This window comes from Quercus robur, chromosome 2 (genome assembly GCF_932294415.1).
Source record: "Quercus robur chromosome 2, dhQueRobu3.1, whole genome shotgun sequence".
In the NCBI taxonomy this organism is placed as follows: domain Eukaryota; kingdom Viridiplantae; phylum Streptophyta; class Magnoliopsida; order Fagales; family Fagaceae; genus Quercus; species Quercus robur.
In genome coordinates, this window is record NC_065535.1 from 52,240,941 (window position 1) to 52,253,537 (window position 12,597).

General features: G+C 32.9%; 1 protein-coding gene and 1 long non-coding RNA gene across 3 annotated transcripts; both read right to left on the reverse strand.

The window, feature by feature from the left end:
- Positions 1-5,562: 5,562 nt before the first annotated feature.
- On the reverse strand, positions 5,563-6,660 carry LOC126713954 (extensin-like). 2 transcript variants are annotated; one of them, XM_050413921.1, is made up of 3 exons: positions 6,498-6,660; positions 5,978-6,061; positions 5,563-5,932 (listed from the first exon to the last, which is right to left on the reverse strand). In XM_050413921.1, exons 1-3 carry the CDS (start codon positions 6,595-6,597, stop codon positions 5,778-5,780), a joined length of 339 nt encoding a protein of 112 aa, XP_050269878.1. In that variant the 5' UTR covers positions 6,598-6,660; the 3' UTR covers positions 5,563-5,777. The 2 variants fall into 2 exon arrangements, with proteins under 2 accessions (XP_050269878.1, XP_050269877.1); XM_050413920.1 differs by having other exon boundaries at positions 5,563-6,061; positions 6,498-6,659.
- A 434-nt stretch (positions 6,661-7,094) lies between these two features.
- On the reverse strand, positions 7,095-8,304 carry LOC126713957 (uncharacterized). The gene is made up of 2 exons (XR_007651507.1): positions 7,931-8,304; positions 7,095-7,434 (listed from the first exon to the last, which is right to left on the reverse strand). It is a non-coding gene; the product is annotated as an uncharacterized LOC126713957 (long non-coding RNA).
- Positions 8,305-12,597: the final 4,293 nt, after the last annotated feature.

The window sequence follows — 12,597 nt, forward strand, 5'->3', positions numbered from 1 at the left end:
TTGTGATTCCATCAAGATTCCTATTAGGGGTTCTAACTTGCGCACAAGCTGCCTAAAGTGATTTTCAGTTAAGCTAGTCCCGATTCTCCTACTCCAGAATCATTGGGCCGTAGTGCAGCAGGAGCAGCCCAGCCCAGTACATAAAAAGGCCCTCTACAATTGTCATAAAATGAATTCATTCTATTCCCTCTATGTTACTCCCAAACAAGATTACTTACATTCCATTCATTTTCATTTCTTTCCATTCCTTTATTTTAAAACATTCAATCAAGATAACTTAATTCCATTCCATTCTTTTCCATTCCTTTCCCTTGCTTAAATACATTCCATTCCATTTAATTTCTTTCCATTCTCTTATGATCATTCCATTCAATTCCCTTATAAACTCCCAAACGAAGCAAGTCCTCTCAAATTCTTTTTGAGATGATACAGACAGAGAGTATATGACTTGAAACTGGGTAATTCCTTTTTATATTCTTTTGGCAAGGCACTTCACATATTGCCTTCTATTTTTAGTTGTTATGCTTGTAGTTTTAATGTAGTACTCATTGAATGTTCTCTTATGCATACTGGATATTCAACTCTTTTGAAAATGAAGCATCAAAATTTGATAGATCTTGTATGCTTCCATTCACCTCTTTATCCACTTATAAGTGATTAGATAATGTGAAACTTACAATCTTGACTTTAGTGAAATCAAGCACGGTTTCTGATTATCACGATAAAAAAGAATGGCTCCTTGAAGGTAGTTTGGGTATGCCTTATTCCAAACACTTACAAATATGTGGTCACTTTTTAAATTATTATTCTGTTCTAACTGGGTTACAGATGTATATGTGAAGGTTATTTGGGTATTAGGCTTTAACAAATGAGAATAGTAACACTTTGAACAAATGGTGGTGTTATTTTAAATTCATTACTGGTGACTACTGGATTCATTTCAGTTTTATTTATTAAGCATTGTACTGATAGAAGCCACTTATGAGTTGTTGAAATAGACCACGGTTCCAAAATTCCAAAAAGTTAATTGAAACAGGTGTTGGATCATACACTAGTAAATTCCAAAATGATCTCCAAGCTAGATCAACTTCTGTCTCAACAAGTGGTTTTTTCCTTACTTTATATGTCACCATGTGAAAAGAAATATTCCTAGAAGTGATTTTGTTGTGGAAAGAAAATTACAGTGGAATGATGAAGATATTATGATTGTAACAGTGTTTGGATTTCTTATACATTGCAATAGTTTCATGATCTTATTCTTACCTTGTTGTGTCATTGCTTATTTTCAGGGTATATTATCATGGGAAAGCCAAGGTATGACATATTCCAAACGAGTGCTTAATTTGATGCAGGAGGCCATGGGAAGACAGATTTATTATATCTTATTTGATTTTATGTATCAAGGGCAATTTTGTAATTTTCTAATCTTTTAGTTTGGGCTATTCTAATTGTCAAATTGGGTCTTATTTTTGTTTCGTTATTTAGTTGGGCTTAGTAATAAAAGCCCAAGGATGTAAGGTATTCTGTCGATGCCTGGAAACTCAGGACAAGGTGACAATCATCTGGATTTTAAAACTTGTTATTTTTCTAGTAAATCTGAAGTTGTGTCCTTGTTTAAGAATACAAAGGCTTCCCTAGAATGCTTGAAGTCATGTATTAGCTTTTGCATATTTTATTTTATTCTTATCTTTTTATATGTTTAGGCAAGGATAACGGTATGATGAGTTGAAGTAATAGGAGGTAAAATCTTTTTCCAATGACCACATAACCTAATTATACCATTTTTTTTTTTTTATGGTTAGAAATAAAATTGTTTATTGTGGTAACACCAATCTTATTTAACAGACTACGTGCAAAAAATTCATGGCTAAAATCACCAATAGGGAAGCACAAGAACAAGTATGAACATATGAGACAAAAGGATACCTTATAGTACAAACAGTAATATTTTGGCCGAATTGCGTAGTTTGCACTGTTAATCCCTAAACTTTAACTAATGAACTTTAGTCCTTGAAGTTTAAAGTAATCATTTTTAATCTCTTAGATGACATGACCAAATTAAAAACTAACACTTGATCATTCTTAGCTTTCTCGACAAAAGAGCATTTAGTAAAAAATATAGCTAAACCCACTTTAAAGCACAGTGCAACAAGCTCAACATTTTCCATTTTCCTTGGTTAAAGAAGACTCTCCATTTTTCAATTGGAATGTGGAAATGTGGTCTGGATTCATTTGATCACTCAACTCTTTTACGTAATTAAATCCCATAAAAAATTCAAGTTTACTGTAGTTTCTAATTCAAAAGAAAGGAAATACCACTGTCTACTAGAAAGTAGAAACTAACGCCTACGTATATAGCTGCATTTGAAGAAGCAACGAAAAACTGAGGAAGCCAAGAAAAGGCATACAATCAGAATTGCCTTCATTTCGAGAGTTGATATTTCTTGCATCCAATAGGGACATGTGTAATGAACTTTTTTTTTTCTTTTGAGAAACATGTGTATTGAACTATTAAATTCACTGGAACAAGACAAACTGAAGAATGATATAATTGAAAAGTATAGAACAAGTCTTTTAAAGTCACAACAATTTTCACAAATATTTTACGATGGTTGAGGTTGCAAGTTGTGAGTTAACTAGCTTAACTAGCTTTTTTGGTCATTCTTGGTAGTTTTCCGACCATACTTGGTATTTTTCAGACCAATATTCCCTGTTGCTTCGCAGTAAGTTTTAAGTTGTTTCCAGCATTATTTTCCAATTTTGATGTTTTCCAATGATAGATTCGAAGGTGTTTTCCAATGATACATTGTTGTGTCTGTTTTTCTCTCTAACCCATTGTTGGTGTTTTACGGTCTCTGGCCGTCATTCTCACCAGGCCTTCCCGTTGATCATGGCCTCTATGAGCTTAATTACATGGAGCCTTTCAATCCTAATGCACAAGATTCCGTCTTATTCATCACAGTTCACACCCAGTCTCACAATCTGATTTTCTCTTGAGTCCCACTAGATAGTTTCTTTCTTAGGGTCTGTTTGGATTGAACTTATTTTGCTGAAACTGAAAACACTGTAGCAAAATAATTTTTAAATGTGTGAATAGTGCTGTGGGACCCATTTTTAATAAAAAAATTGATAAAAAATGAAATTTGTGGGTCCGTAAACAGTGCACGAATGCACTGTTCACGAAAGACCGGTCAAAAGTTGCAGCTACTGTTCATGTATCGTACATGAACAGTACCGCTTGTTGGGGAAAAGGTGTGAAAAAAAAAAAAAAAAAAAAAAAAAAAAAAAAAAAAAACGCAGGAAACTTAAAACGCAGCAAACGCAACATGGATCCAAACTTAGCCAAAGAACCAGTATTAGAAAATAGAGAGCGCGAAAAGAAAATATACAAGAATTAGCACAAGAAAAGAAAATCCAAATAAACAAACTAATCCAACTAACAAGACCAACAAATCAACTATGTCTGATTCAATAAAAATAATAAATTCCAAAAAAACAAAATATGTTGTGAAAAGTACAACCTCTAATACTTGCATATTGGTGTTGTTTGGATTCGGCTGAAACTGTGTCTGGCGTCTGCATTTCTTCTTTTTTTTTTTTTTTTTTTTTTTTTACATTTCACGCGTTTTGCAGAAAAGGGGGACAAATAACACTGTAGCGGTACTGTTTATGGGACCCACAGCCACTTTATTCATTAAAAAATATTAAAAATAGATCCCACAGTACTATTTACACATTTAAAAATTATTTTACTACAGTGTTTTCAGTTTTCAGTTTTCAGTTTCAGCAACAATAAGTTCAATCCAAACAGACCCTTAGTCTAATTAGCACAAAACTAAAGTAAAAGAAAAAGTCCAAAAGTACATATCATTAATGAACTTTGAATCTAAAGCGTGTAAACTTAAAATATATACTTTTTGTGCTCCTTAGAATCTATCTTTCTCTCAAGTTGTAAATTTGTAATTACAAGCATTCTAGCAATGAGTTATTAATATGGAAGATTTTGTTATCATAATTGTAAAAAAATTTAGTCATGCTTAAAACTATTAGAATTGGAAGGATATGGAAGTTTTATGTTTTTTGGTTTTTAGGTTTTTTCCCTCATCACATGTATAATAGTAACACAAATAGTCTAATAATAGTAGGTGCCCACTTAACAGGGGGAAAAAAAGCGAATTATGTGCAAGTTGTTTCTTTGATTGATTTGATTCATTTTCTCTAAAAATTTGGCATTTTTTTTTTCATGTGAAAATATGGGTCAGCCCAACCCACCCGCAACCCGATTAGTTTGACTTGTTTAAAATGACCCATTTTTTAACCCAATCTATTTTGACCCACAACTCGACTAATTTGATCCGATCATTTGCCATGTCTAAGACCCGAACCCAACCCAATCTATCGAGCCTCAAAAAATATGAAATCCAAGATCTATTTTCAACCCATGATAACAACACTTTCCTAGGGTTTTTTGCACTAGGGTTTCAAGCATATAAAAGCTATATTTTACAGTCGTCCATAGAGATATAAAAAGATACACGCTTTACAAGAGTTGCTAAGACTTTTTGTGCGCCTTAAGTTTTTGTGCCAAGCTGCTTCCAAATCTACAAGCGTGGATTGAATACCTCTATCAAACAATAGTAATCAATTGTTGCTATGCTGTTAGTCACATATAAGGTGCAAAGAAAACTTCTCTACAAGAATAAGTCCGATTGGATATTAGGGCTAATATTGGTATATGTCAATAGTTTTAACTGTAGGTTAGTATTTTGGAGTAGTCCAATTGGGGTAAGATTCATTGTACTTGTAATTGCTTGATTCTTGATTAGTGAATTATTCTAGAGTGGTGACCTAAAATTCACTTAATGAGGTTTTTGCTTACAAAGAATTTCCCCTTCGTGATCGAATCATCATGTCAAGTTTATTTTCCATTGCACTTTATTTAGTTTGGTAATTTGATTGTGCCTCCACTTGATTTGCATGTAATTTTTTGACTAATTAATTAATTTTAGTAATTGAATTTATTAATTGGTGGCGGCAATATATAACGCAACACCTTCTAATTAAAATAGTAAAATAAAACAAGTTGAAAATCCTGATTATGAGTGAATTCAAAATCAATTTCACACTTCCTGATTTCCTCAATCTAATAAATAGAATTCCTATTAATATATATATATATATATATATATTTATTTATTTATTTCTTTTGTAAAGTGTCATAAGGACATAAGTATGACAGAAAGTTAATAGATATGATGTAATAGAAATGGTAAAATGATTTTTTTTGGGAATACTTGTAAATGAAAAGTGTGACTGGGATTGATATCATTCATTTAAGTAACTTTGCCCCATTCCTCTCAACATTCATATGTTTCTTTACCTCGAAAGTCATTATACACTTTTTCCTGTCGGATCTGTGAATAGTTTATATGACTTCTTTTGATTTGTATGTTTTTCTTGTATATGTGACAAAATAAATAAATAAATAATCTTATAACTCCGAACAATTTCAGAAAGGGAGACAAGATATAGTATTTGGAATTTGCATGGAATTGCATCAAATTAGCCAACTGACTAACTTTTAGTCAGAACTTTTATTTTATACACGTTACATCTAATAATTATGGAGTGCATAGTATAGTACATGACAAGGAATTATAAGCCACTAACCATATATCAAACCAGATTCACTTTATTCTTAAATACTGCTCTTCACGAGAATAAGCAACCTAATGCTCACTTATTTCTGAACCATGGTGCTTCATATCTCAAGGGGTTTAAGGAGGACAACGCTTATATACGCTAGGAGTACATCGAGGTCGAGGTTCAGGTTGGCAATAAGGCGTATTTTTCTTACTGCATGGAATTGTGGGCCTATTGCGGATTGGAGGTGGCGGTTTGCTGGGTGGAGTTGGGAGCTTGAAGGGCGAAGGTGGTGGTGGCTTCAAGGATGGAGATGGCGGCTTGAAGGGTGAAGGCGGTGGTGGCTTCAAGGATGGAGATGGCGGCTTTTTGATACATCCCCGCCCATAAGGACCTCTTGGATTTGGATCACACCTACCTGGTATATGAGAAAAAGTTATCAGAATATGAACAAATTAAGGAAATTAACTAGGAACAGATAGGCCCTAACAATGGGAGCTTGAGTTTTATTATATATTGAAATATCAAAACTGAAGTACCAGATAACTAATAACTAGTATTTGGTCATACTTTATTAGAAAAATACTAACTTTTGAACGTGAATAAGTGATAATCTTTTAGGCCTTTTTCCCAAAAAAAAACCTTATTTCAATCTAACAAAATATTGAATTATTCATTCTTGACCAACTTTTTTCAACATAATTGAGCAACTGCTATCATGTAAATTCAAAATCTTGATCAATGAACTTCTTTTATAAGTAAAAAACAAAATGATTGTATTAATAAGAATGCTGCAACTTGAATGTAAAACACAACCATCTACTACTACTAGAAACTAGTTCTCCCATCACTACCTATCGGGATTCTTGGTTTGTCTCTGCTGCTAGCTGCAGCTGAAGAAGGAATGAAAAAAGTTGAAGCCAGGAGAAGGCAGACAATTAGAGTGGCCTTCATTTTGAGAGTTAGTGGTGCTAAGCTTCTCTATTCCCCGTCTTATTTATAGACCATCCAAGCACGAGCACGTGAAATGGTAATCGCTATTAAACTCACTGGAACAAGACAAAGTATCAACTGTGATATAATTGAAAAGTATTACAGTAAAAAAAGGGTAACACATAAAACCAAATTAAGATAAAACTAAAAAGAAGACTTAGAAAAAGTTGGCTAGCAGACTTAAAAATTGACTAGGTCAAAGTTTTCTCTACGCTTGTTTGTTTATTTTTTATTTTTTTAATGTTTTTCTTTTCGAAAAAGATTGAAATGCATTGCCTTTACTATCCTTTTAATCTTGTATCTCCTGAACTAAAATTTTGACTCTACTACTTTATAACTCAAACTTTTTCTCACTGTATGATTGGAATTTACATAGAAGTCTCTCAAATAAGGCACCAACAGATTAGTTCACTCTTTTATTTTGCACACGTTACAATATACCATTATTATGGAGTGCATAATACATAACTAGGAACTAATTATAAGAGGCATCATAAAGCCCAAACCATATATCACATAAAACCCACTTTATTCTTAACTTCTCTCCACGATAATAAGCAACCTAATGCTTAATTATTATTGAACCATGGTGCTTCATTTCTTAAGGGGTTGAATGTGGGCAACGGTTATATCGGTTACATCCAGATCGAGGTGGCCTATTGAATGGCGGGCTTGGCCTCCTATAGGGTGGACCTGGCGTTGGTGGAGTTGGCGGCTTCAACGGTGGAGCAACTGGCTTCAAGGGTTGAGCTGGCGGCTTCGAGCGACAAGATCCACGAATATATGGATTACACTTTTCTGAGATATATATGAGATAAATTTATCAGAATATAACCAAATTAAGAAATTAAGGAGAAAACATACATGGAAGAGAGCAATTAGAGCAAAAGTTCCATAAATGGAAAATCTCAAACAGTGAAATTACTTGACAAGTAATTTGCTAATTAGTAAGTGTTTAGAAACTTAAAAATTTATCAGAAAAACACTAGCTTTTGGAATTGAATATATGATTATCTTTTAGGCCATTAAAAACAAGAAAACTCATTTGATTTCAATATCGGTATCTTAAAAATCATTTAATTTTGCCCAGTCTTTAACAACAATTTGAAATTAATAAGCTTATATTCAAAATATTTTTCAACATATGTAAATGAGTAACTGCTACTACGTAAAAGCTTACTCAATGAACAAAATCAAAAGTATATTTTAATAAGTACGCAACAAAATAAATTAAAATACAACTATGAACTATCTAGCTACTAGAAAATTCAAAATAGTGCTCTCGCGAGGTAACCTGATGCTGCATTTGAAGAAGGAATGAAAAATATGGAAGCCAAGAGAAGGCAGACAATGAGAATGGCCTTCATTTTGAGACTTCTTGATTCACACATTTAAAAATTATTTTGCTATAGTATTTTCAATTTTCAGTTTCAGCAAAAATAAGTTCAATCCAAACGGACCATAAAGCTTTTTGTAAATTTATTTATTTATTTATTTTGACAAGACGATTGAAATGAATTTACTTATATTTATATATATATATAGAGGATTGAGTTCAAGTTACACCTAGTGTAACTTTAAGCAATATTACACCACTCAATATATTTTAATTAGATGTGAATTTTGATAAATCCACCGTTAGATTATATTATCTTCATATATTCTTCATGCCTGCAAAATTTCAAGGTGATCAAAGATTAATAGTCATGTTATCAATCAATTGTTTAAATTCAAATTTTTATAATTTAAAATAATGCATAAAAGATGAGTTTATGAATTAAATAGTAAACAACATCCAATTAACATAAAAATTGGCACGAATGTTAAAAACATATAGAACATGTAATTCAACAGTAAGATTTTTAAAATATGAATTCTATAACAAATTATTGAGTAGTGTAACATTGCTTAAAGTTACACTAGGTGTAACTTGAACCCAACTTATATACATATATATATATATATATATATATATATATATATTGGTGGTATCAAAAGATAAATCATTGGAAGGTCTCTCCCTAAGGGAATGCATTCAAACCGGTCTTGGCGTAAAACCTCATCTCAATTCCCAGCAGTGCTTTAATGAAGACCTCATTTTGTTGATTTAAAATAAATAAATAAATAATTTCAGTTTTAGTGCACAAAAATATTTTTAACAAAATAAGCACCCACATCCTCATAACTCTACTAATTGCGAACCTCATTAAGCTAGCAAGCAACAGCTAATAGTCTATTTATTCATTGGATACTATCTAAATAATTCAAGGGTTTAAGCTTGTCACTGTTATCTTATTACACTTTGAAAAGTCTATCTTGGATATACAGAGGAAATTAACAGGCGGATTGGTCTATTTGTAGTTGACCCCTAGTCTTCACTAAGTTCAAAAACTTGTCAGCACTTCTATTCTGTCTATTTAATAATAACCACTCATTATGTCAAGACTTTTGTAGCTAAACTGACACTTCTTGGTATTTTTAACAATAACCACTAATTATGCCAAGAACTTTGTAGTTAAACTAACACTTTATAAATTTTCATAAAAAATTGTTGAGGATACCAATTCTCTCTCCCCTTGTTACCATCATATTCATCTAAAAATAAAAAATAAATAAACAAAACAAAAACAAAACAATAAACGACTAATAAAATCTCCTACCAGTCGAATTCAAGCAGACTTAAGTTCGGGTGGTTGGCTCAAAATCAAGCCAAGGCGATGGATGAGACTAATTGAAAAACTTTGAATTTAATAGATTTTATTGTTCTACTTCTATCCGAAAATAATAATAAGACGCTCAAACCTCACATTGATATTGACAGAAGAAATTTCAATGCAACGGTTCAGTGGGCTTTCCAGTTTCCACAAAGATACTTCGAGGACATTGCTTGAAATCAAAAATGCGCCTGCGTCAAATCACCATCAAAGAATACTATCTAGCTACTAGAAAATTCAAAATAGTGCCCTCACGAGGTAACCTTCAGCTGCATTTGAAGAAGAAATGAAAAATGTGGAGCCAAGAGATGGCCGACAATGAGAATGGCCTTCATTTTGAGACTTCGTGGTTCTAAACTTCTCTACCCTTATCTTATTTATAGGCCATACATCCAAGTAGAAGTGTGTAAAATGGACCATTAAACTCACTGGATCGAACAAGACAAAATGAAGGAAGGTGATTTGAACTTAGGACATTCCTATTAGAAATATCATTAAGTGACAGTTGAACTATAAACTTTTGACAATTAAGATATAATTGAAAGAAGACTTTAAAAAATAAAGCTGGCTAAAAAATTGATTACAATAAAGTTTTTTGTAACTTTATGTTAGTTTTTAGACCCCTTAAAATACAATTGGATTAACCAAGGTAATTAACCAAGTTGTTACTTAGTCCAAATTAACAAATCTAGGTTATCACAATCAAACAATCATATCATGCAAAGCAGCGGAAAAATAAATAACACAACGATATGATAACCCAGGAAAACCAAACCGGTAAAAAACCTGGGGAGCATTTAACCTAGCTATCCTCAAGGTAAAAAGCAAATCCACTAGAAAGAATCGAAATTCATACAATAAGACTTACAAGTCCCCACGCTCCACTTCTTATTGCTACCCACCAGTAGAACTTACTGACATGACCACGTGTAAGCTCCGAATCCACAGACTCCTTCTTTCTTTGGCATTTGCAAAACACAAACACCCCGTTTGTGACTTTGAAATCCCACTCAAAGGTTTAGCAATACAAATTCTCCTATTTATGACTCCAAGACCACCCTTGAAGGTTTAGATCATCAACACCTTTGATGACTAGAGAAGGCAGCAACTTCTACAACACCGGATCTTGAGATTCTTCAAGGAATAATACCGGTAGAAGACATAAGAGAGTTTTTTGGTACAAAACCCTAGATCTACAAAAGAGGCACAAGATACACTCTAATCTCTCTAAAAAACTCTCAAAACCTCACCTAGGGTTAGCTTATAATGTCCTTTAAATACTGGAAAAAACGGCTTGCGATTTGGGCTTCAAACGAATAAGTTATGGTCTTTTTACGTTTGCTGATTTTGCTGATATGCGATTTTGGATCAATCGAATCTGTCTTTCGATCAATAAAACCAACCAGCTTGTAACTCATTAGTTTTTATCCCAAACTTGAGTTTTTTGTCTTGGGCTTCAATGTAGGCCATTCTAAACTAATAAGACTTAGTTTTTGTCATGTTTTGTCATGGTTTGCTAACATTACAAACTCAAAACCTAACACTTTATTTATTATGATAAGACAATTGACATGAGTTTACTTTATTTATTTATTTATATATTAGTGGTATCTAAATAAAAGATAGATCATTGGAAGGTCTCTCCCTAAGAGAATACATTCAAACCGGTCTTGGTGTAAAACCCCATCTCAATTCCCAACAGTGCTTTAATGAAGACCTCATTTTGTTGATTTAAAAAAATAATAATAATTTCAGTTTTAGTGCACAAAAATATTTTTAACAAAATAAACACCCACGTCCTCATAACTCTGCTAATTGCTAACCTCATTAAGCTAGCAAGCAAACCTCATTATTGCACTTTGAAAAGTCTATCTTCTTGGATGTATGGAGAAAACTAACATGCAAATTGGTCTATTTGTAGTTGACCCCGAGTCTTCACTAAGTTCAAAAAATTGTCGGCGCCCCTTCTCTGTCTAATTAACAATAACCACTCATTATGCCAAGAACTTTGTAGCTAAACCAACACTTCTTAGTATTTTTAACAATAACTACTAATTATGCCAAGAACTTTGTAACTAAACTGGCATTTTATAAATTTTCAATAAAAATGTTTAGGATACCAATTCTCTCTCCCCTATGTAACCATCACATTCATCTTAAAACAAAAAACAAAAAACAAAAAACAAAACAAAAAACAAAAAAAAAAGACTAATAAAATCTCCTACCAGTCGAATTCAAGCAGACTTAAGTTCGGGTGGCTGGCTTAAAATCAAGCCAAGGCGATGGATGAGACTAATTCAACAACTTTGAATTTAATAGATTTTATTGTTCTACTTCTATCAGAAAATAATAATAAGACACTCAAACCTCACATTGATATTGACAGAAGAAATTTCAATGCAAGGCAATGGTTCAGTGGAGATGGAGTAAAACAAAACTATGCCAGGTGGGAACGAAGACCCCATCCTTCAAACCTGCCTTGCCCCGCCCCATTGCCATCCTACTAATGGGAGCTCATAGATGGGGCCTTATATTTTCTTGGTTAATAGATGGGGCCTGCCAAAAAATAATAGATCACTCACACTTATAACACTTATAAGAAAGTATATTATGTTTCCACTTTCATACAACATCACATTCGTAGGTACCATGATATTGTATACAACATCACATTCGTAGGTCCTGATATTGTATAAAGCGAAAACACCATCACAAACTTTTGCATTGAAAATAGGACACTTATATTACACCACCACACTGATATTGAAGCTGTGTGGGACTCATTTACTTTGAGTGGGATATTGTAGGGATAGGGAGCGGAAAAAGCATATGCCTTATCCACACTTTACACCCCAAACTTTGTTATTGAAATTGGACACTTAAACCCCACACCGATATCGAAATCACAAGAATTCAATGCAAAGTGATTGATTCATCAGTGGGCTTTCCAGGTCTAAAGAAATTTCGTGGATATTGCACGATATCAATGTGCCTGCGTCAAATCACCATCAAAGAATACTATCTTCTCATCCTCACAAATCACACAAAGGGGCATTAGTCTTTAGGCGAAGAATCAATTCCCTTCCAAAATAGTAAGCTAAAACAAGGTGAAGATCTTGACTCTTGGCTCTTAAGTGAATTCTAAAGTCAATTTCACTCAACCTCAGTATAACGAACGGAATTGAAATAAATAAGGTAATAATGTTTTTGTTAAAAGTGTCATACGGACACAAGTATGACAAAAATT

What these genes read in the sequence shown, in the direction of transcription:
- LOC126713954 (XM_050413920.1), bottom strand. Translation starts at nt 6,597, where the DNA reads ATGAAGGCCACTCTAATTGTCTGCCTTCTCCTGGCTTCAACTTTTTTC. An exon ending in CAAACCAAGAATCCCGATAG is followed by an intron (nt 6,062 to 6,497) that starts GTAGTGATGGGA and finishes CTCATATACCAG; the next exon opens with GTAGGTGTGATCCAAATCCA.